Source organism: Onychomys torridus, chromosome 8, assembly GCF_903995425.1.
Source record: "Onychomys torridus chromosome 8, mOncTor1.1, whole genome shotgun sequence".
In the NCBI taxonomy this organism is placed as follows: Eukaryota; Metazoa; Chordata; class Mammalia; order Rodentia; family Cricetidae; genus Onychomys; species Onychomys torridus.
The window spans coordinates 48871664-48897296 of NC_050450.1; the positions used below are offsets into that span (position 1 = coordinate 48871664).

At 50.1% G+C, this 25633-nt stretch overlaps 1 protein-coding gene across 1 annotated transcript; it reads right to left on the reverse strand.

The window, feature by feature from the left end:
- Positions 1 to 7169: 7169 nt before the first annotated feature.
- Positions 7170 to 24786, reverse strand: LOC118590219 (serine hydroxymethyltransferase, cytosolic-like). The gene is made up of 9 exons (XM_036198108.1): positions 24472 to 24786; positions 21430 to 21526; positions 18672 to 18817; positions 16888 to 17003; positions 16394 to 16554; positions 12759 to 12840; positions 11563 to 11775; positions 9047 to 9162; positions 7170 to 7250 (listed from the first exon to the last, which is right to left on the reverse strand). Exons 2-9 carry the CDS (start codon positions 21505 to 21507, stop codon positions 7233 to 7235), a joined length of 930 nt encoding a protein of 309 aa, XP_036054001.1. The 5' UTR covers positions 21508 to 21526; positions 24472 to 24786; the 3' UTR covers positions 7170 to 7232.
- Positions 24787 to 25633: the final 847 nt, after the last annotated feature.

The following is a 25633-nucleotide window of genomic DNA, read 5'->3' on the forward strand; positions in this document are numbered from 1 at the left end:
CCTGTGAAGAGAAGGAGGGGACAGGGCAGATGAGTATATGACTCCATGGGGCATGCCAGCCTAGGGTACCCCCAAGGCTCTACAGTTAGACTTGGTAATGTACCAGCATGGCATGGTTGTGGGGGCCCCCCTGGAGGCCTGGGAACACAGCAGAGTTGATTGAGTGATTCCAGGCGCTCATAATGAATCTCTTTGCCAGTCTTTGGGATCCACCTGCGCACACGGGTAAAGGAAACGAGACTGTTAACAGGACCAGTTTCCTTTGACTCACAGCCAAATTGCATATGTGTAGGGCGTCCCACCTCAGTCTGATCTGGGGTGCAAGGAAAGCTGTTTTACAATACCAGAGCAAAGGGCCCCTGCCGATGGCGCATTGCTGGTTCAGTTGTTACACCACCCCTGCTTTTTGAGACCAGTCGCTTGCAGCCGTTGGCAAGCCTGGAACTTGACTGGAACCTCCCAAGTGCTGGGATAAAGGAGTGTGCCACCATTGCTTTGGCCCCCTTTTTTCTTTTTTATATTCTGAAAACTAATGAGTTTAGAGCACAGCGATCTTAGGACAGAAACACTAGAGGAGTCTGCACTCATCTTGGATGACGACTCCTTCCCATGGCGAACTAGATAGATTGCCGTTCCCTATCCTTTACCAGCCTATATAGCTGGTCACATGCTATCTAGGGCAGAATTGCATGCAACGGTTAATGAAATCGGCTGGACACTCAGATGTAAGTTTCAACCGGACCTCTCTCCTCACCTCCTCCCTTTTACCTTAATTAAAAAAGCCACAACTCTAGCAAGGTGTGAGGTGCACACCTTTAATCCCAACACTCAAGAGTTCAGAGGCAGGAGGACCTCGAGTTTGAGGTCAGCCTGTTTCTGCAGACAAGTTCCAGGACAGCCAGGGGGCTGTTACACAGAAACCACGTTTCAAAAATAAAAAACAAAAACCCACAAATCTTTTACAGTGATGGCTGATAGTTGTGTGGACACACATTGTACTGTGTAGGGGCAAGTCCCATGGAAAAAGGTCAGAGGGCCACGTTAAGAGTTTGTTCTTTACTTGCGTCTTGATGTTGGATTCTGGGGATTGAAACTCAGTCACTGGCTTGTGTGGAATGTGACCTAGGACAGTTATGGATGGTAGTAATGCTCAGATGACTCTGTGAGGACAAAGGCAGATAGTGAGATAATTCCTACTCAACGGTCAGTATCAGTAACAACCTACATGTTCTTGTTAAGACAGGGACTGTGGAGAAAGTCACTGAATCCCAAACAGTGTCTAGAGGCATAAGGCCCTACTGAGCACTCTCTTGCTCTAGAGATGGGGAAGCCAGGCTCAGAGGAAGGCTGATGGTGGCCAAGATGGACACAGCAGCAAGAGAGGCCAGATCCATCTGACTGGCTGAGAGACCAACAATCCCCTGCACACAGCAGACACACCAAAGTCTCCTTGGCAAGGAAAAAACACTACCAACGTGTGCCTCACTATAATCTGATCACTTGAGGGAGGACTGGACAGGAGGCTCGTTGCTACAGAGTGAGACCCTGTTTTCAAACAAAACACCAACAACAGCAACCAAAACAACACCACTCCAAGCAAGCTGACAAAAGCCAGGGGCCAGAGGACGGGGGAGGACTGAGGAGGCACTTATGGGGCTTGCCCTCAATAGGGTAGGGTGGGCTAAAGGCAGGAGAGCCTGCCAGGGCAAGCACACTGGAGGGCTATTTCTCGCTTCCCAAGGCTACCTAACTGGTTGACCAGGCTTTCCACCACTGTGGCAATCCAGAATAAGGGGAGCATATGCAGAGGTGGGTGTAAGGTAATAGGAAGAGAAACACCTTACTAAAAAATGATGGACTCATACAGAGGCTATTGAATGTTTTATGCATGAAGCGGCTGAGTCTGAATACCCTAGTCCTGGCTGGCCTAAACTTAACTATGACAACCAGGCTGCCCCAAATTTGCAGAGCTGTCTCCTGCCTACCCTTCCAAGGGCTGGGATTACAGTGTGCACCACCACACCACTCCCTGTATCCATGTTTTATAGCTGGAATTATTGTTGCGTGTCAGGTGTGTTAGTCTCACTGTTACCCCCACCCCCCTTTCTGAGAACAAAGTCTCAGGTGGCTTCGAATTCCTGACCCTCCCGCTCAGCTTAAAGGAGCTCGCGATTTATAGGTATTACCACCCACACCCACCCACACCAGTCTTTAGGAGGGGCCATCGAGGCGTCTCAGCAGATAAAGGTCTCGCTGTAACAAACCTGTTAACCCCGAGTTCCAATCCCCGGATCCCACGATGGAGGAGAGAACTAATTTCCAAAAGTTGCCCCTCTGTCATGTGGCATGTGAGTACTCTACCAAGTAACAGTAGTTTTAAAAAATCATTCTGACCAATATACGGGAAGTATCATCAAAACCGGCGAACTACACACCATCTGACCAACTCCCAAGCGGGCGAAATGGATCTGGGAACCACCCAGCCAGCCTAGTACCAAAACGCGAACCTGCCCAACAACCTCCTCACCATGGGCGCCAGCGAGGTCAGGGTACCGAGCAAGAGACAACTACGACCTCACCAAAGACCCTTCCTGTCCCATATACACATACCGGAGGTCCAGCGCCAACACTCAGTGACTGGGGGCTATTCACCATCTACAAGGACCACAACCTCCTCATAAACTCCAAGAGTTTTCGCCGGTTTCTTCTCCACCACACAGAAATAATGTAACCCCACCCTCTTAAGACCTGGTACCCAACGCATGGTGGGAAAAACTTACCCTTTCGTGCGGATAAGAAACACTCCATAACACAGGACACCGGCGAAGCCTCTCGAGAGGTTTGCGTCGCGTTTTGCCGTCACGACGATCACCGACCAATGGCAGATGCTTTCACAACCGAACGCCCGACAACCACCCCGCACCCCCAGAGCAGCACACCACACGAGGCGCACACAGAAAGAGAAAGAGAGAAGCCGAGCGGAACACCACAGCAGACTGAACGTAACCAGCCCCACATCGGATGACACCACACAACAAGAATGCGGTGCATTGTCGCATGAGAATATCCGCAACCGTTATCGTCTGCGATCTTGTCGGCGGAGTGCATAGACCAGGTCCGGGAATAGCAAGCTGGTGCCTGAGGACACAGAAGTACGACAGAGGACCACACAGACAAAAGCCAAAAACGAAAAACCCCAAAAAAAAAACACAAACCCACCGCAGGAGCAGTGTCAAAGATGTCAGGGCAGTTGAGCAGCCTGGCTGAGGACAGCTCTGCAAGGAGATCCCGCTCCCCCCCATCTTTAAGGACAGATGTGCAGTATGCCTCAAACCATCTGTGAGTGAGTGTGCGGTACACACAAACGACACACGACACAAAACACACACACACAACACAGCACCGAACGGGGACCACCCCGCAAACTGTTGATTCCCAGGCACTTGGAAAGCGCAGCGATCTCTGAGTTTGGACCCAGACACAATCAGGCGTCAACCACTGATTCTACCTACGACTATTGATGACAAGCTGTTAAAATTGTCTGGGAGGGATGTAACAAGGTCTTACCTTCCCCTCACATGATCCAATAACAAACCAAAGTACAGCTCACCATGGGAAACCAGAGCTTATTGGGCTTACTTATGGGGTGATGAGAATAGTGAAAAGGGTAGGTGGCCCTGATGCAGTTGTCCTGGAAGTCTCTCACCAGCATGGATGGCCTCGCTCATAACAGTGTAAAGAAAGCTCCCTTCCCAGTCTTCCCCAGGAGATTTTAGGGCCCTCATGAGGCACTCACACTCCCAGAGACCGGAGAAACAGCCAAAAGGCGGCACAGACACGCCACAGGCTGGGAGAATGACCGAGCCAGGACCTGACACGTCCGGAAAGAAAAAACGGTGCAGCGGCAAAATTCAAAACTCTTCATACGCCTCCTCCTAGCGCATACATTCCACCAGACCACCCAAATTCACGATGCAGAAACCTACCATAGGTTAGCAAAGAAGGATTTCCAGTCCCGTAGGCAGCGGCAAGGAGGCCCTAAGGTCCATCAAGAATCACCTCAGCCCAAAAAAAAACTCAAAAAAAAAAAAAAAAAAGATAGAACCCATGTCAGGCAGGGCACAGCTGTACCTCAGAAGATGGCAGGCCTGGGCTCCGAAAGGGAATAGCTCTTTTACACCATCCTAAGTCAAAAGAATAAAGCATCTCAAGTTCACCAGACCGCTGACAAACAAGTGAGCAATGACAGAGGATAGGGATTCACTTCCATCTTCCCTGAACGCAAAGGAGGACAGAAAGAGAGCCCACGGGCCCGGAGAGAAGAACCAGGCTGTGTCCACTTGCAGCTCACCGCGAAGATGGATCAGCTTCGGGATGAAAGAGGCTGGAACAAATTCCCACATCCAAGCGGCTGGTCATAGACTTAGAAATGTAAGCCGGTCCATGGCGAATACACCTGGAAGTGGCGGGCCAGCAGGACGACACAAGGCTGTGGCTGACTAATACACCTCAATGGCACAGCAGACAGCTATATAGCCCCCACCTCACCCACTGAGCCCATTCAACCTTGCCCAACGACCATAGACCAGGAACCTGAGAACCGGGAACCACGGAGGAGGCACTGCACCTTACCAGCCACGTATGCCGAGCCCCCGCCAAGGGCATGAGACAAGGGCCGACATATACACACCACGAAGACCCTTGGGCCGTCCTCACAGGGCCTCAAGGACCGAGGGCCAAAGAGACTCAGCCCTGGGCCTCATACTCAACCCATTCACAATCGATTAGAAAACAAAGAAGCCCCAGAAGCAACATGGTAGAACAGCCACAAGCCAAGCCGATAGAATCGATCAGCTCCACGCGGCTCGAAGCCGGAGAAAGGACCTCGTACGACAGAGCTTACCAAGTCAGCGCTATGGTTACAGGTGATAAGAACACTGGAAGCTACATCAATAAAGACGGAAAGCATGGAGAAAGAATGGCTCGAGCCAGTTAGGAACACTTGTGTCCTCTAATGCGAGGACCAGGTTCAACTCCCAGCACACCACAAACAGATGACACAAAGCTCGCCATAACACCGAAATTCCAGGAAAATACCTGACTCCTTTATCTGACCTACTTCAACCGGGTACCAGATCACATAATGTTTTATAATATGTATCACACCACACCACACAGAGCACATACACCACACATACACGTGGCGGCCAATGATGCGAAAAACACGCACGCACGCAGGCAAACATGAAATAGACATTAAATCTTTAAACAAACACCCACAACAACGCAAGACACCACCACCTACGGAAGCATCCGGCACTCACAGGCGTAGCCCGAGTTCTTCAATAAGCCGCCGGGTAGCAACAAGAGGGCCACCAAGTAGGGAGACCAGAGAGAGGAAGCCGAGTCTCCATTTTCAGGGAGGGAATGGAAGCAGCGTGAATGACCAGGGCTCGTCGAACCAGAAAGAAAGTAAATAGAACGGTCCAGGGTTGCTGTCACTGCAGAGGCAAGAAAGACCCCTGGCTCCTGCAGAGACCGGACGCAGCCTGATCGAGAGTCCCAGGAGAGCATGCAGGGCTGAAGTGGAGACAAATGGTCCTCGAGGGGCCAAAGTGGACAAAGAGGGAGCGTGTGTCTACCCAGAGACGCCAAGCGAGAACTTCACCTCCTCGGCAACCACATGACAGGCCACCACAGGCAGCTATCATTCAAGGGCCACAAACAAGTACAGTTGCTGGAGGAGAAAAACTGGCATGGAACGAAGGAAGGACAAAACGCAAGACGCGGCCTTCACCTGGACACACATCTCCTAAACAAGCACGGAAGCTGCCACGCCAACAACTCATCACAGGTTTACAGAGGGAAAACGCGCCCGCAGTTACTCCACTAGCCAGCAAATATCTTTCTCTGTCCTAACATGTACAAACCAGTGTATCTCTAAAGTGTAGTAAGGACCAAAGAGACAGGACTTTGGTTACTGTTGTCCATGTTATTCGCAAGCTGGGCCGGGGGCACCCGCCTTAAAGCCTACGACTCCAAGAAGCCGAGACAGGACCAAGGCAGGGTCGGATCTCTTCCGAGCATCATAGGCCAGCCTGGCAACTATAACAAGATTCCAGGCAGCCTAGGGCCAATACATAACAAGAGCAGACTTGTATCCTAAATAAGCGCAAGGAAGGAAGGAGGAAGGAAAGGAAGGAAGAAGGAAGGAAGGAAGGGGTAGATAGATTTAGTTCGTAGGCTGGCCAATAAGGATCTGTGGACGAGAAATCCTAACAAGCTGTCCCCAAAAAGTCACTCACACCCACATATAGCTATTACACTGAGCTCGGCTGATTTACAGCAAATAGGATGCTATGAAGATGACAGCTTTTTTGGGTGTTGTGTGTGTGTGTGTGATGTCGTGTGTGTGTGTGTGTGGTGTTGTACGTGCACCCATGAGGATCTGGTGCCCTCTTCTGGCCTGCAGTCACACATGCTATATACATAATAAGAAATAAATAAATCTTAAAAAAACAAAACAAAACAAAAACCAATAACAAAAAGATTTCCTTTTAAGTAGCACCAGAGTAGTTAGCAGAGGTTCAATTCCTCACGCAGATGAGGTAATGATGGCATGTTCAGGAGGCTCTGTGCTTTTGTTCCAAACCCCATGAGGCTTGTAAAACAGACTGAATACCCTTCATTCAAAATGCTCAAGCCCAGAAGCCTGGATCAAAAAATGACTGGTGCGTCACAAGGCTGTTAAGACGATCGTATTTGATACTCAGTACTTGACAGGAACCAGGGATAGCCTACTGTGCCCTGGCCTCGTGGATGGTGTGAGCTGTCACCAAATGGAAGGATGCTGGCTCTGCCACCTGCAAATGCGTGACAGCTACAACCTGCCATCTCTCAGGTGAGTCTCAGCTATTCTCAGAACGTGCAGAGTCTCCGTACTGGGTGTCGCGTGGCAGCACACAGAAGGATAAGACCTGCAGCCAAGGGTATGCTCAGCCACCTGAGGTGCCAGGAGTCACTGCAGTGATGGCACACCCCACCCAGACCAGATGAACCAGGAGGCAAGACTTTACCATGCCGCCCACCAGAGAAGGTCTGCCCAGCACTGTGTGCATTCGGTGTACCTGTGACTACTTTGTAGCCTAGCTCGGTGAGGGCCTCGGACAGAGCCCTGCAGTTGGCCACCACCTGGAGCTGGTAGATTTTGAATTCTGTTGTCATGGCTTGCTTCAGGGCCACAGCAACACCTGGAGGAGGAGACAGATTTAAAGACAGTGGTGGCTCAGGAGCAGTCCTTGCTTTCAAGGAACCCAGTGTCTGTGAGTTATTACACCCCTCCCCCACTGCCCAATTATACATTTCTGGGTTTTTTGTTTTTTGTTTTTTTCAAAACAGGGTTTCTCTGTGTAGCTTTGCGCCTTTCCTGGAATTCACTTGGTAGCCCAGGCTGGCCTCGAACTCACAGAGATCCTCCTGGCTCTGCCTCCCGAGTGCTGGGATTAAAGGTGTGCGCCACCACCGCCTGGCCACATTTCTGTTCTTTTACAGTGCTAGGGATAGAACTCAGGACCGTGATTGTGCTACCCCCATATTCATTGTTTTAGCCCTATAATTACCCTGCCACCCTTGCAGAAGTCACTGAAGCCACTCTCCCAGGACTGCTTTGGATGAAAGCCCAGTGGTAATCTGATTGCCACAGGATGGCTTTTAGTCGCCTTTTATGCTTGATATATGGAAATGAATCTCTGGATGAACAAAGTCAGTCAGTGCCTTGTGTGACGTAATGCAGCATTCTGAGCTGTACTCCCAGAAGGGATGGCCCCGTTTGCCCCTCACCACTTAGGTGCACTGACACCCATGTAATTATTCCTGAGGGCTGTTTGACTACAAGGGAGAGAAACAGAGCACCACGCAAAAATGCACTTAAGTCCTGGTATGGAGCCACCTGTCTGCTTGTGGAAACCAGCAAGCCCAGCATCTTCGGTAAGCAGGAGCCATGAGAGCTAAGCATACAAACACAGTGGGGAAATCTGAAAACCTGCCCAGGGCCTGCTACATCCCATGGCCCCACGACTCAGGCATCCTCTGTGCTCCACCAATAAGCTGTGTTAGCCAAACTAGTTTCAAACTCCGAGATCTCTTCCTCTTCCAATGCTGGGTTTAAGGCATGTGTCACCATTTTAAATTTTCTTTTAATTTTATGTGTATGGGTATTTGGCTTGCGTGTGTGTGTGTGTGTGTGTGTGTGTGTGTGTGTGTGTGCGCGCGTGCGCGCGTGCGTGCGTATGTGAGCACATCACTTGCATGCCTGGTGCCTGCCGAGACCAGAAGTGGGTATTGGAGTTCCTGGACCGTGAACCCCCTGTGGATGCTGGGAATTGAGCCAGGTCCTCTGGGAGAGCAGCCACTCACCTAACTGCTAAGCCATCCCTCCAGCCCCACGTGCTGTTCAAATCAGTGTGTACACTGATGTCTTGCCTGAGAAACCCCACCTTGTCCCAAGTGCCTCAATACCAGCAAGGGCCACAATCTCTGCCAAAATGACAGTGAGGTGATCGAGACTGTTACAGGTTATCTATAAGCCATGTGTCCAAATAGAGGGGAAAGGAGGGGAGAGCCTGGAGGGCTCCCATGGAACCCAGGAGGTACTACTCTAGCCAGGGCTCAAGGTGCAGGGGTCGTAAAATGGGAGCCTACAGCCCCACGTGTGTGGGGGAAGAAAAGCAGCCCGTCCCGCAGAACTGGGCCGTACTTCTCCTCACTGCCAACTGCACTCATCTCTCAGGTATCTTCCCTGCTGCAGGAGTGCTGCCTAAGGATGGCCATCTGCGTGAACAGACCACTTCTCTCCTGTCCTCACCTTGTACCACTTTTAACTGCCTCCCCCCCTCCTGTACGACATTTTCTCCCAAGTTCCTTCTCCAGTGTGGAAGTCCAGGAACATCCTTTGGAGGAGGACAGGCAAGGATGAGTTATAGACTCCATGGGGCTATGCCAGCTAGGGTACAACCCAAGGGCTCTACAGTAGACTTGGTAATGTTACCAGCAATGGCATGGTTGTGGGGGCCCCTGGAGGCCTGGGAACACAGCAGAGTTGATGAGTGATTACCAGCTCATAATGAATCTCTTTGCCAGTCTTGGGATCCACACTGCGCACACCTGGTAAAGAAACGAGACTGTTAACAGGACCAGTTTCCTTTGACTCACAGCCAAATTGATATGTGTAGGCAGTCCCACCTCAGTCTGATCTGGGTGCAAGGAAGCTGTTTACAATACCAGAGCAAAGGGCCCCTGCCGATGGCTGCATGCTGGTTTTCAGTTGTACACCACCCTGCTTTTTGAGACAGTCTTGCTTTGCAGCTTTGGCCAGCCTGGAACTTGACTGGAACCTCCCCAAGTGCTGGATTAAAGGAGTGTGCCACCATGCTTGGCCCCCTTTTTTCTTTTTTTATATTCTGGAAAACTAATGAGTTTAGAGCACAGGCGATCTTAAGACAGAAACACTAGAGGAGTCTGCACTCAGTCTGGATGACGACTCTCCCATGGCTAACTAGATAGATTGCCCTTCCCTATCCTTTACCAGCCTATATAGTCTGGTCACATGCTATTAGGGCAGAATTGCATGCAACTGGTTTAAATGAATGGCTGGACACTCAGATGTAAGTTCCCGGACCCTCTCTCCCTCACCTCCTCCCTTTTTACCTTAATTAAAAAACCACAACTCTAGCAAGGGTGTGAGGTGCACACCTTTAATCCCAACACTCAAGAGGCAGAGGCAGGAGGACCTCAGAGTTTGAGGTCAGCCTGTTCTGCAGAGCAAGTTCCAGGACAGCCAGGGCTGTTACACAGAAACCACGTTTCAAAAATAAAAAACAAAAACCCCACAAATCTATTACTGTGTATGGGCATGATATGTGTGTGGACACACATGTACTGTGTATGGCAAGTCCCATGGAAAAGGTCAGAGGGCCACTGTAGAGTTGGTTCTTTACTTGCGTCTTGATGTGGATTCTGGGGATTGAACTCAGTCACTGGCTTGTGTGGAATGTGACCTAGTGACAGTATGATGGTAGTAATGCTCAGATGACTCTTGGTGAGGAAAAGCAGATAGTGTAGATAATTCCTACTCAACGGTCAGTATCAGTAACACCTACATGTTCTTGTAAGACAGGACTGTTGGAGAAGTCACTGAATCCCCAAACAGTCTAGAGGCATAAGCCCTACTGAGGCACTCTCTGCTCTAGAGATGGGGAAGCCAGGCTCAGAGAAGCTGATGGTGGCCCAAGATGACACAGCAGCAAGAGAGGCCAGATCCACTCTGACTGGCTGAGGACCAACAAATCCCCCTGCACACAGCAGACACACCAAAGGTCTCCTTGGCAAGGAAAACAGCTACCAACGTGTGCCTCACCTATAATCTGATCACTTGAGAGACTGAGACAGGAGGCTCGTGCTACAGAGTGAGACCCTGTTTCCAAACAAACACCAACAACAAGCAACCAACAACACCACTCCAAGCAAGCTGACAAAGGCCCTCAGGGGCCAGAGGACGGGGAGACTGAGGAGGCACTTGACTGGGGCTTGCCCTCAATAGGGTAGGGTGGGCTAAGGCAGGAAGAGCCTGCCAGGGCAAGACACACTGGAGGGCTAGTTTCTCGCTTCCCCAAGGCTACCTAACTGTTGACAGGACTTTCACCACTGTGGCAACTCCAGAATAAGGGGAGCATATGCAGAGGTGGGGTGTAAGGTAATAGGAGAGAAACACCTTACTAAAATGATGGACCTCATACAGAGGCTATTGTATGTTTTATGCATGAAGCGTGAGTCTGAACTACCTAGTCCTGGCTGGCCTAGAACTTAACTATGACAACCAGGCTGCCCCAAATTTGCAGCTGTCTCCTGCCTACACCTTCCAAGGGCTGGGATTACAGATGTGCACCACCACACCACTCCTGTATCCATGTTTTATAGCTTAATTATTGTTGCGTGTCAGTGTGTTAGTCTCACTGTTACCCCCACCCCCCTTCTGAGACAAAGTCTCAGGCTGGCTTCGAATTCCTGACCCTCCCGCTTCAGCTTAAGAGCTGCGATTATAGGTATGTACCACCACACCCAGCCCACACCAGTCTTTATGAGGGCCATCGAGGCGTCTCAGCAGATAAAGGTGCTCGCTGTACAAACCTGTAACCCCGAGTTCAATCCCCGGATCCCACGATGGAAGGAGAGAACTAACTTCCAAAAGTTGCCCTCTGTCATGTGGCATGTGAGTACTCTACCAATAACAGTATTTTAAAAAATCATTCTTGACCAATATACTAGTTCATCAAAATATTGCTGCATTCTGGAGCCCTGTGGATACCCCAACCTTCCTCCTATGGGGAGGGTCAGGTGAGCAGAACACTGCCTAAGCCCCTTCCTGTCATACACATCCAGGTCAGAACTGTGGCTTGGGGCTTCCTTCAGGGCACAGAATCCTGATCTTCAGAGTTTTCCCGGTTTCTTCTTCCACACAGGAAATATTAACCCACCCTCTGCCTGTCCCAGCATGTGGGAACTTACCCTTTCTGTAGAATATCATACCAGCACGGCAGCCTCTCAGGGTTTTGTGGGTTGTGGTGGTCACCACATGGCAGTGTTCAAAAGGGGAGGGCACCACACCAGCTGCTACCAGCCCACTGATGTGTGCCATGTCTGCCATGAGATATGCCCCGTTATCGTCTGCGATCTTTCGCAGACGTGCATAGTCCAGGTTCCGGGAGTAGCAGCTGGTGCCTGAGACACAGAGGTGACAGAGGAGTGTCAAAGATGTCCAGGGCAGTGAGCCAGCCTCTGATGGACAGCTCTGCAAGGAGATCCCCGCTCCCCCCCATCTTTAAGGACAGATGTGCAGTATGCCCTCAAAACCATCTGTGAGCTGAGTGTGGCGGTACACACACACACACACACACACACACACACACACACACACACGACACACAGCACTTCGATCCTGGCACTTGGAAAGCCAGCAGATCTCTGAGTTTGAGACCAGACACAATCAGGCGTCAACCACTGATCTACTACGCACTATTGATGACAAGCTGTTAAAATTTGTCTGAGAGGGATGTAAACAAGGTCTACCTTCCCCTCACATGATCCCAATAACAAACCAAAGTACAAGCTCACCATGGGAAACCAGAGCTTATTGGGCTTACTTATGGGTGAGAGAATAGTGACAGAAGGGTAGGTGGCCCTGATGCAGTTGTCCTGGAAGTCCTCACCAGCATGGATGGCCTCTCCATAACAGTGTAAAGAAAGCTCCCTTCCCAGTCTTCCCCAGCCGAGATTCTCTAGCCCCTCATGGAGGCCACTCACACTTAGGGCAGAAGGGCACAGATGGCTGGGAGACGTGGCCTGACACTCGGGTGAGGGTTCAATAACTCTTCTAGCTCCCTCCTGTCAACTTTCCACAGACCCAATCAAGATGGACCCTTAGGGTTGGGGATTTAGCTCCTAGCAAGCACAAGGCCCTGGGTTCGATCCTCAGCTCAAAAAAAAAAAAAAAAAAAAGATGGACCCTTGTCAGCAGGCACAGCTGACCTCATGAAGATGGCAGCCTGGCTCAAAGAATAGCTTTTTACAGTCCAAGTCAGAATAGGTCTCAAGTCACGAGCTCTGCACAGTGAGCTGGAGGATGGGATATCTTTCCACCCTTCCCTGGAGGAGGCAGAAGAGGCCCTGGCCAGGAACCAGGCTGTGTCCCACTTGCAGCTCACCTGCGATGATCAGCTTCGGGTGAAAGAGGCTGGCGTTCTCCTCCAGCTGGTCATAGTTGATGTAGCCAGTGTCTGGGTACACCTGGTGGGAGCAGGAAGACACAGGCTTGGCTGCTTCCTCTGGCCACACAGTGCTGCTTGCACACCTACCTGAGCCCATTCAACCTGCCACGACAGGGACCAGGACCTGAGGCAGGGCACTGCATTCAGCTTGCACAAGGGCATAAAAGGGCAAATATCACACAGACTTGGGAGTCCTCACAGGGGCCTCAGGATAGAGGGGAGACTCAGCCCTGGGTATTACACCATGTTATAGAACAAAAAGCCCAGGAAATGAGAAAGGCACAGCCAAGCCTAGAATCTCAGCTACTGGCTAAGGCAGAAGGATTGTCAAGAGTTCAAAGTCAGCCTTGGTTACAGTGTAAGACACTGGCTAATCAATAAAGACAAGAGCTGGAGAAATGGCTCAGCAGTTAGGAACACTTGTTGTTCTTGCAGAGGACCCAGGTTCAACTCCCAGCACCCACACAGATGCACACCACTGTCTGTAACACCAGTTCCAGGAAATCTGACGTCCTTTTCTGACCTCTTCAGGCACCAGATACACATACATGTTTTATATATGTACACACACACACACAGAGACACATACACACACATACACGTGCGCATATGCTCGCGCACACACAGGCAAATACTCATACACATAAATCTTTAAACAAACACCCAACAACAACCAAGACACACACCTGGAAGCATCCGAGCACTCACAGGCTAGCGAGCTTCTTTCTGGCAGGGTAGCACAGAGGCCACCAAGTAGGAGACCAGAGAGAGGGAGCGAGTCTCCATTTTCAGGAGGGAATGGAAGCAGGTGTGAGGTGTGAACCAGAAACAGTAATAGAAGGTCAGGGTTGCTGTCACTGCAGAGAAAGAAACCCCTGGCCCTGCGCCGGGTAGCTGATGAGAGTCCAGGAGAGATGGGCAGGGGCTGAAGTGAGAGACAAATGGTCTGAGGAAAGTGGACAGAGGAGAGCTGTGTCTCCTGGACCCAAGCAGCTCATTCTGGCCACACCTGACAGGCCACCACAGGCGCTATCATGGTCAAGGGCCACAACAAGTACAGTGCTGGAGAAAAACTGGCATTGGAACAGAGGAACGGGCTTCATGGCAAATTTAGACAGCAGGAAGCTGGCCAACAACGCATCACAGGTTACAGAGAAAACGCCTGCAGTTACTCCCTACCACAATTCTTTCTCTGTCCTAACAGTACAAACCAGCTTGTATGCTCTAGTGTAGTAAGACCAAAGAGACAGGACTTGGTTACTGTTGTCCCATGTTTCCAAGCTGGGCCTGGGGGCACCCGCCTTTAATCCTACACTCGGGAGGCAGAGGCAGGTGGATCTCTTGAGCTCTAGGCCAGCCTGGTCAATAAAACAAGTTCCAGGCCAGCTAGGGCCATACATAACAGAGAGACTTTATCCTAAATAAAGGAAGGAAGGAAGGAAGGAAGGAAGGAAGGAAGGAAGGAAGGAAGGAAGGAAGGAAGGAAGAAAGGAAGGAAGGAAGGTAGATAGATTTAGTTTCTAGGCTGGCCAATAAGGATCTGTGACGAGAAATCCTCAAGCTGTCCACAAAAGTCACTCACACCCACATATAGCTATTACAACTGAGACTCGGCTGATTTTACAGCAAATAGGATGCTATGAAGATGACAGCATTTTGTGTGTGTGTGTGTGTGTGTGTGTGTGTGTGTGTGTGTGTGTGTGTGTGTGTACGTGCACCCATGAGTACCATGGAGCACATGTGGAGGTCAGAGAGAAACTTAGGGGAGTTGGTTCTCTTATTTTACCATGTGGGTCCTTGAACTCAGGTCACCAGGCCTGGCAGCAAGCATTTTTATCTACTTACTTAGCTATCTTGCCAACCCTCAAATTTCTTAAAAGAATAGAAATCGCATCTAATAGTTGAGTAGAAAGATTCACTGTCACCTTTTCATGGTAGCAAACAGAAAACAACCAGAGACAGCATATTAAATACCAAATAATCCAAAAAGAAGGTCACCAGAAAGGACACACTACCACACAATAGAAAATATGCATGTTTCCTTCTTCTATCCAGGCACCCTTAGTTGTTTTTAGGATTTATTATATGTGTATGGGCGCTTTGCCTGCATGTATGTGTGTGCACTATATGCATGCCTGGTACCAGTGGAGGCCAGAAAGTGTTGGATCCCCTGGAACTGGAGTTAAAGATAGTTGTGAGTCACCAGGTAGGTGTGGGGGGGAACTGAACCCAGGCCCTCTGCAGCTCCTCAACATCTCCAGCTCCCGCTGTTGGTCAAACAGACAAATTATAACGGTACATATAAGTCCTTGGGATTTTCTTTATTTTTTTAAACATAAGGTCTCACTGACTTGAAACTCATGTAGCATCATCTGGCCTCAAAATTCTTGATCCTTCTGCCTTAGCCTCCCGTGTCTTAGGACAGAGAGCAAGTGTTGCCACCTCTGGGGAGGCCTCAAACCTATCTTTCTCCACTTTCTTTCTTTCTTTCTTTCTTTCTTTCTTTCTTTCTTTCTTTCTTTCTTTCTCCACTTTCTTTCTTTCTTTCTTTCTTCCTTTCTTTCTTTTTTTGGTTTGGTTTTTCGAGACAGGGTGTATCTGCGTGGCTTTGCACCTGTCCTGGAACTCGCTTTGTAGACCAGGCTGGCCTCGAACTCACAGAGATCCACCTGCCTCTGCCTCCCAAGTGCTGGGATTACAGGCGTGCGCCACCACCGCCCGGCTCCTCCTTCCCTTTCTTTAGACAGGGCTTTATGTACCTCACGGTGGTCTTGAACTTTTGAACCCACTGTATCCACCTTCTAAGGGCTGGGATTACATTAGGTGAAAGTACCATCTTGCAGAGCTAGGGCTGGAACCTAGGGTTTTGCACATAATAGGCAAGTACTTTTATCACCTGAGCCACATCCCCAACCCCCTATATTCATTTTCTGGGTTCATCTGATAATGCAGAAAAAGAAGAGGCACACAACACATACTGCCCCCTACACACACACACACACACACACACACACACACACACACACCCCACATACCGCCCCTGCCCCCTCCCCCACATATTTGCTGTGGGCACTCGCTCTAATGTAACAGATTCCACTGGTGGGTACATGGCCATAATAACGGCTGAGAAAAGACTGTGACATAGGGTAGTGGTGGGCTGCAGGGCTGCAGGGCTGGGCTGTAACCATATGCAGGCAAGGGCTGGCTCTAATTGGGCTGTAGAGGCCTATGGCTATTATTAATGGTGAAGCTGCTAGTATTGGTGTTAAGAGATGGGGACATTGCCATCTTTGCACTTGCTGACCTTGGTGAAGGCAGACCTGTGCCAGCAGCTGTTGCTAGGGATCTGGCTATCTGATCCTTTCTCAGTCATAGCTTCCATCATGTCATGACCTTGGCCCAAACCTTAACACCCCTTCCATGTTGTGCGCAATGTGCCAAGAGCCTGAGGGTGTCCTCGGGGCAAGGAAGTGAGGTCTAGTAGGAGGAACTGCGGCAGTGCTGTGCAAATGAAATTACTTATCCCCATGGGTGCTATCGCATAAGAACTGAGGAGACACACACCCCCCTACCTTATAAGGCATAGATTCAAAGAAGATAGATGTAGCAGAGACTTTCTTCTTGTCTGTCATGAAGCCATGAGTCAAATGACCTCCATCTGGCAGGTCCAAGCCCATGATACGCCCATGGGGCTCTACCAGGGCAGTATACACAGCAAAGTTTGCAGGGGAGCCTGAAACAGGGAGAACAGAGAGGCTATGAATATTCCTACCCATGAGACACAAAATGGCACCTGGGAGCTTGGCTATTAGACAATCTCTCGGCAGGCTGTCACCATGATTTTCCTGACCCTTAGAATGTACCCTTGTCCTAGTTCCAGGGCAGAATGCTACTTGGGAGGGGCGTGTAGAGCTAAGTCAGTCCAATGGAGATAGATACACATATTCCCTGGCTTGTCTCTGTTATTTATGGAAGCCTTTTGTAGGACTTGACCTGATGGCTGTAACACCATGGAGCTAGCTAGGCCTAAGGAGCTACCCAGGGTCTATGTGGATGCAACAATCACCTGAATAAGGCTGGACATTGACTCCCCAGCACTGAGGATCCAGATGATAGGCTTGCAATGCACGCTTCTGACACAGTGTCTCCAGCTCATCAATGAACTCATTCCCACCATAATACCTGTGAAGAGAAGCAGGATCCACATCCCCCTTGGGCCCAGTCTCTGTGCCTAGCAGAGGCCAAAGATGCCCAAGGGTGGGCAGAGTATGGTGGGGGATCTGAGTCCTGCTCTAAGGCTGCTGTGAGGATCCAGTGAAACATTAGTAGCTAGGCCAGATTTGGTGGTGCACACCTTCAATCCCAGCACTTGGGAGGAAGAAGCAGGAGGGGTTCCAGGCCAGCTGGTGCTATATACAAAGATCCTGTCCCGGGAAGAAAAAAAGGGGAAGGAAAAGAAACAAGGGTATCTCAGGACAGAGTGCATTGTATTCTTTGAAGGATCCTTTTTTTTTTTCCTTCCTGTTTCCATTGAAACGAATGCATACATGTGCAAAAAACACTGTCAACTTCTGTATTGCCTTTGCCTGATAATGACTGTAACAGATAGACAGACAGACAGACAGACAGACAGTCTGATAATGGGTGTGAGATAGATAGATAAATAGATAGATAGATAGATAACCGTTTGAACTTAGAAACACGAGGCCAGCCTATGCTATGCACTGAGATTCTCAGATTCAAATCAAACTGGTTTCAAGGTGGTGAGTGTCTAAGTCAGTGGTAGACTTGCCTAGTGTGCATGAGGTCCTAAAGTGAACTCCAAACAAGCACCACCAAACACAACAAAAAAGCTCAGGCATAGTGGTGCATGCTTGCAAGCAAAACAGAACACCCAAAATTTCAAGCTTTGAAACACTAGTTTCAGATATAGAAGGCTTCACCAAAGAATCAAGTAGATATTTTAATGAAAAACACTTCTGATTGTAAGCATTTTAGAGAAGGGAGGCTGAGCCTGCAGTACAGGGTTCTCACTTCCCAGACATAAAGATTCTCAGAGCAAAAGCCACTCTCTGCAGCTTCCTCACAGGACAATGACCTTTCCTACATCTCTCATAGACAAGCCTGCTTACAACGACTTGAACTCAGAGGGGCGAGGCCAGCCTATCCTAGGCAGGTTTTATAAAGGGACTGTTGAGGGGCTGGAAAGATGGCTCAGTGGTTAAGAGCACTGGTTGCTCTTCCAGAGGACCTGGGTTCAATTTCCAGCATCCACATGGCAGCTCACAACTGTCTGTAAGTCCAGTTCCAGGGGATCTGGCATCCTCACATAGACACACATGCAAACAAAACACCAATGCACATTAAGGGACTGTTAAGTAGGACTGCTGTGAGGAAGGTCACAGAATCCCACCCGAGCAGAGAACTGGAGAAGTTACATCAGAGAGCAAGAAGGGAAGACAACCCGACAGCTAGGAAGCTACAGGTGTTTGAAAGATACACATTAGTTGAAAGCCGGGCACCGTAATTACAACTGCCACAGCACTTGGAAGGCTGAGGCAGCCTGGGCTAGACAGTGAGTTCAAGGTCAGCCTGAACCACATAACAAGAAATAAAACCAAAATGGTCAGAGCGGGACTTTAAGAACACTCAACGAGGCCGGGGGTTGGTGGTGGCGCACAACTTGGATCCCAGCACTCCGGAGGCAGAGGCAGGAGGATCTCTGTGAGTTCGAGGCCAGCCTGGTATACAGTGAGATCCAGGGCAGGCCCAAAACTCCACAGAGAAACCCTGTCTCAAAAAACCAATAAAAACCCCAACTAAACAAAAAATGAAGAATACTCAACTCACCTTTGGCCTGGATACCCCTCGGAGTATTTGTTATTTAAGCAAGACCCCAGGGCCTCCAACACAGCTCTGCTGGCAAAGTTCTCTGAGGCAATCAGCTCTAGTCCAACCTTCTGCCGGTGGCTCTCCTTTTTAATGATGTTGTAAACCTTATCAGAGGAAAACAGACGTGGGGCTGGAGGGCAGCTCATCTAGCACTCAAAATCCCTTGCTTGGGTTTGATCCCCAGCACTGAATAGTTGGGGAGGGTGGCACATGCCTGAAATCTCAGTCCTCAGGATGTGAAGTTTCAAGGTCACCCTTGGCCGTACAAGAGTTTAATTAGAAAAAAGGCAACAAAAAATAAATTAACAAAATGAACAGGAACTGCTGGCACGTGTCTCTAGTCTCAACACTTGGGAGTGAAGGTGGGGTGACAGAGGCTCAGGGTCATCCTCAGATGGGGTGACAGAGGCTCAGGGTCACCCTCGGATGGGGTGACCAGAGGCTCAGGGTCACCCTCAGATAGGGTGACCAGAGGCTCAGGGTCACCCTCGGATGGGGTGACAGAGGCTCAGGGTCATCCTCAGATGGGGTGACAGAGGCTCAGGGTCACCCTCGGATGGGGTGACCAGAGGCTCAGGGTCACCCTCGGATGGGGTGACCAGAGGCTCAGGGTCACCCTCGGATGGGGTGACCAGAGGCTCAGGGTCACCCTCGGATGGGGTGACCAGAGGCTCAGGGTCACCCTCGGATGGGGTGACCAGAGGCTCAGGGTCACCCTCGGATGGGGTGACAGAGGCTCAGGGTCACCCTCGGATGGGGTGACCAGAGGCTCAGGGTCACCCTCAGATGGGGTAACAGAGGCTCAGGGTCACCTTCAGATGGGGTAACAGAGGCTCAGGGTCACCCTCAGATGGGGTAACAGAGGCTCAGGGTCACCCTCAGATGGGGTAACAGAGGCTCAGGGTCACCCTCAGATGGGGTAACAGAGGCTCAGGGTCACCCTCAGATAGGGTGACCAGAGGCTCAGGGTCACCCTCGGATGGGGTGACCAGAGGCTCAGGGTCACCCTCAGATGGGGTAACAGAGGCTCAGGGCCACCCTCGGATAGGGTGACCAAAGGCTCAGGGTCACCCTCAGATGGGGTAACAGAGGCTCAGGGTCACCCTCAGATAGGGTGACCAGAGGCTCAGGGTCATCCTCAGATGGGGTAACAGAGGCTCAGGGCCACCCTCAGATGGGGTAACAGAGGCTCAGGGTCACCCTCAGATGGGGTGACCAGAGGCTCAGGGTCACCCTCGGATGGGGTAACAGAGGCTCAGGGTCACCCTCGGATGGGGTGACCAGAGGCTCAGGGTCACCCTCGGATGGGGTGACCAGAGGCTCAGGGTCACCCTCGGATGGGGTAACAGAGGCTCAGGGCCACCCTCGGATGGGGTGACCAGAGGCTCAGGGTCACCCTCAGATGGGGTGACCAGAGGCTCAGGGTCACCCTCAGATAGGGTGACCAGAGGCTCAGGGTCACCCTCAGATGGGGTGACCAGAGGCTCAGGGTCATCCTCGGATGGGGTAACAGAGGCTCAGGGCCACCCTCAGAGAGCCAGAGAGCAATGTGATTTAGCATCATACCTAATTTCTATTGTTTTTGTTTGTTTACCGACACAGGGTCTCACTATGTGTCTTGGCTGGCCTGGAATATAGTCCAGGCTGGATTCTAATTCAGTGACCCACTTGCCCTTCTGCCAGCATTAAAGGCATGACCACCACCCCCAGCTAACTTTTAATTCTGTCCTTACATTTTACTAAGTTCTTCTCTCCAAGAACCTTATTCCAAAAATGTTTTAACAGACACAAAGAAACAGAAGCTTCACTAATGGTTGCCCAGGGTTGGGAAATTTAGGGAGAATGGGGTAGCTGCTCATGGATTCCTGGGTATAAAAATGTTCTTCACTCTACTTTGAGTATTGATGCTGCGGGACATTCAATTTCTCAGCTTCAGAGGCAAAGCACTGAGTAGAAACCACTTCAAGCTTTGAACAGGTCTCTTTCCCAGGCTAGAGAGATTCTGATCTCCCCTCCTGATCCTGGGCAATGGCAGCAAGCCACAGTGCCCAGTGAGCCCATGATGGGAAACGCTCTAACTATCCCGCTCCACACTGCCAAGCCTGGATGTGACAGGTGAGAAGTGGATTCAGTGCAGCGTGGCCTATCAACTTACATAGGTTTATTAGAGCACAACTACCATTGAGTACTAAAACCACTGAATTGTACAACTGAGTAATGTATCAATAAAGCTATTATAAATCAAGTTGCTTTTAGGCATTATGAGCACATCTGTAACTGTGCAATGTAAAGGAAGAAAGGCCAGCGTTCTTCCTATGTCCTAGAGCACCTAACATTGACCTCAGAAATACCTACATTTATCCCCAAAGGACTATCAGCCACAGCTCCTCCATCTGCCCCCTTTATTGGTGGTGCCAGAGATGTAATTGGGAGATTAACTGCTCTGCTGCCGCACTACACATCAGCCTCAATCTATCACTCTACAAAGCTGTCTGTACATAGTAGTCAACCCAGGATTGTAACGAGCAATTTAGAGGACAGGAATGCAGTAGTTCAGTAGTAGGACATCTGCCTAACAGGTGTGAGGCTCTGGGTTCCACCCCTAATAGCACAAGAATCAAAATGAAATAACACAAAATCCCCACAAAACAACAGAAAACCCACAGTGATCCTAACAAGACCGCCAATGGAAAAGCCTGTGAAGGAGCCATCTCACCTCAGCGTCACTGTCCTTGAGGGGCTGTGTCAACATCTTCTCATGAGAGGACCACAGGCTGACATCCATTTTTGCCATTGCACTGGTTCAGAGTTGCCTAAAACCAGGGGAAAGTACTTGTGGATTCCAACATCAACCTCCAGCAAGTCGCCTCTGTGTGGCTGATACACTTTTTTGATAAACAGGAACATAAATAAACCCCTGCAAATCACTTGGGGCTCCTTTCTGAACGTCCAATCTGATTCTCCTCATTCCAAAGTTCTCTGCCCCAAAGCCTCCTCCTTCCAAGGCTTTCTTAGTGGTTCTACACCCAGCCCTGCCAGCTAAACAATGGTCTTCCCTAATCTCCCACGGTATCCAGCACAGCTACACTGGGAAAAGCAACCTGTCCAAATGATCGACCAGACCCTTTACGTAAACCAATCCCACTGGCAGCGAACTGGCAAGTTCCTGTGAAACAATACACATTCCAGACTTAGCAAATTCTCAGATTTTCCTGCGTAGACACACAAACTAACAGAGAACACAGGCAACTGGGATACTCCTTCCAAGATGCCCTACAGCAGCACTTTATAGTTTTTTTCTCACATGGTCCAGGTTGGCCTTAGACTCAGCGTGTAGCTAGAAATGACTTTGAACTCCTTCTCTTTCTTCCAAGTGCTTGGATTATGGGCATGCTCTACTATATGCAGCAAGCATTTTATAATTAAGTCCTGCAATCTCTACTCCATCTGGACACATTTCTCTCAGACTCCGTGGAAGCACACATGGAGTTCTGCTGTAAGAAACTCTCTGATTTGTTGGGGTCCACAGAGGTTTCCTAGTGAGATCTGAGCTTGCTTTACCCAGCAGGGCTGTATGAGGGGATGGACTGGCCATGTGCATGTCACCAGGTGTTTGGAAGGGTCTGCACTTGGCTGTGCTAGGGGAGGTCTTTTGCTCCACCTCTTGGCATTTCCATAAACAGCCCTTTAGAAGAGACAGAGGGGGCTGGTGGGGTTTGACCCAGGCTCTCCTGAGGCTGTCCTATGTTTCTGTCTTTCCTCTTGTCGTCTAGGTATCTCTATCTAAATATTCCTCACTTCTCCCTGCTCCCCTGGTTGTAAAAGTGGGGGCTGGTCCCCCACATGGACTAGGCATAGAACAGCAAGGTGTGTGTTGTGCAAAACAGTCATGCACGTAAAGAAAATAAATGCAGAACACTACATTCAGTCTGGACATGGTGGCACATGCCTTTAATTCCAGCACTTGGGAGGCAGAGGCGGGGGCTATCCTGGTCTACAAAGAGTTTCAAAACAGCCGAAGATATGCAGAAACCCTGTTTTGGGGGTGGGGAGGGAGCAAAACAAACCCACTGCATTCACAGCTCTTCCTTTACACATGGCCCCTCCTTTTCTGTTCATTTGTGTAAACTTTATTTACAGGACAAGCAGTTAAGAACCTTCCACCAACTACTACTTTTTAGTGCTGTGGTCAACAAATCCGACTGGGGGCCCTGTCTTTATGGGGCTTCCTCTGGTGGAGAAGGACCACAGACCAACACAAATACTGAATACAGAAGGCCAATTAGGTGAAGAATTGAGCACTGGGGTGAGAGGTGCCTAGGACAGGAGGTCTCCTGATGGAAAAGGACACTCCCACAGACAGAAAGCAGCCAATCATGAGCAAAGAGCCTACTCTCCAAGAGGGCACACTCCCAGACAGACAAAACCAAGAGGCAAACTGCAAAAATAGTCCCACACACTAGAGCTCCTTCTCTCCGGACGAGGTAAACAAAGGAAGTGTCCATCACCTTTAAACAGAAAACCCCTAGTTAGGACTTTCAGAGTAGTTATTTTAACACAGCATGGAATCATCAGACATATATATAGCCACACTCGAAAAGCACTTAAGAGTCAAATTTGCTTCTGCAGCTACAGCAGCGCCCCGGGAAGGAGAGGTTTATAGTGACCTCAGCGACACATGCAAAGTACCGGGTGAGCTTCTTCCCTCAAGATCGGCACCAGGTAATCCAGGCACCTCTCTGGGCCCTTGGCAAACTGGAACCGCAATCCTCACCAGTCAGGTTGGGACTTTGCTCCTGGAATCCCAAAGGGCAGCATTTTGATTAAACATTAACTGCTGAAGGCTAGAAAGGGATCTCTCCTGACCATCAAGAGCGAAGATCCACTTGGAGTCCTCCTCTTCTCTGGAGGGCCAGCCCTCTTATCCTTGGGCAAGGAGCATTCAGTCCCTTTCTCCTCAGGAAGACCGTATTACCACCCTTGTCTAGGTACCATCAGCGTCCCCACTCTGGTCCACAGATTCACTTGCTGCCCATTGACTGGCCCACATGCAGTGGCTTTTCTGGCCCCAGTCATCAGAAGTAGCACTTAATTGAGCCCTAGGTGGGAGCTGCAGGGGTGGCCTTCCTTGTCTCACAACGTAGATTTTTGTGTTCTGCTTTATAGAGGACCCCAAAGGCCGTGAAACTACTTTGTCTACCTAAGGTCATACAACAAGAGTCAGAATCTGAGCTCCAGTTTACTTCCGGTCCTTCCCAGAACCCCGAGTAACACAATTATTCACCTCTCTTTGACATTCCCTCAAGGAAGAAATTTAAAATGGATTCCATAGGGAAACTAAACTGGTGTTTCCAGTCCAGCGACTGCGTGAGTCAAGGAAACACAGGTGTGCTTGCTTCAGCTAACCAAGGGTCCTCTAACTTCCAGACCTTGAAATAGAAGTCCTGGGCTAAGAACGTTACAACCCAACCTATCTCCTAGATAAGGGTAACACACCGCAGACAGGCGGGTGCTAGTGAATCAAAAGTAGTGATTACAGAACTACACACCTCAGGAGCTTCACTAATATGTATAAACCAAGGGGTTCCATCCCCAGCACCCCATAAACCAGGAGTGGTAGCTCTCGCTGGTGAGATGGACAATAAATAGTTCAAGGTCATCATCCTTGGCTACACAGCAAGTTCGAGGCTAGCACGTGTTACTTGAGACTTCCCCACCTCATAAAAACAAACAACCGCAAGGATCAGACATTACATACCTAGTATTAGGAGGGAGGAGTATTTTTGTGAGAAGGTCTCAATCTGTGGTCCAGGATGGCCTCCAATTCGCTTGGTAGCGGGATCTGGCTTTACACGCCTGGTCCTCCGGCCTTAACGAAAGGGGTTAGGGACAGCGTGCTGGCACACGCCTTTAATCCCAGCACTAGGGAGGCAGAGGCAGGTGGATCGCTGAGATTCCTGGAGAGCGCGCGAAGAACGATCCGAGTCCCACCGCCTGCCGGAAAGCCACACCGCGCTGTCTGGGATAACCCGCCAAGTCCCAACAGCCCAACACGTGCCCTGGGAACCAGCCCACAGACCACGTGACGCGCCGCGTCCCCGGGAACCCAAACTTGGCGCGCGGAGGCCGGAGCTCCACTAGGCTCTCCCTGGCACAGCCCTGCCCCGCCCCGCCCCTTCGGCGGCCCAATCAAAGGGCGCATTCAAGTAGAGCCCGCCCCCAGCCTCCCAGGCGCGATTCGCTGCCGCAGAGAAGGGCAAAGGCGGAAAGAGGAAGACAGCTGCAGCTGCAGAGGGGCGGGAGGGAGGAGGGGACCGGGCGGTCCCTCACCTTGGGACCTAGGACTTTGGGGCTTTAGATCTGGCTGTGGAGTGAAGGCTTGTGTCATCCAGAAGATCTGGGTTGGGTTGGGGATCAAGCCTAGCTCGGGTTCAATTCCCAGCAACTTTACAACTGTCTGTAACTCCAGTCCGAAGTTATCTGCGTCCAGAGTTCAGGGGTTAAAGGAATGTGCCACCATGCCTGGCTTAAATAAATCTACTTTAAAAGGAACGCATGATAGCTAGGGCCCTGGTTCCTGTCACAAAAACACAGCTGGAGTTAGGCATGACGGCATTACCAGAACTCTGTAGGCTTAGACACAGGGATCTTGAGACAAGGGACAACCTGACTGAATACCTTGATTCAGGCCAGCTGGCTGTCTCAAAAATTAAAACAAGGCTGGACTTGTAGCTAAGTGGTTAGAAAGCTTCCTTAGCATATACAAGGGTCTGGATTCAATCTGCATTACACATACACAAAAGTAAGTAATAACTAATGGAGCAAAATATAATGCCACCAGGCAAGAGAGATGGCTCAGTGGTTACAAGTATTGGTTGCTCTTGAAGAGGACCTGAATTCAATTCCCAGCACCCACATGG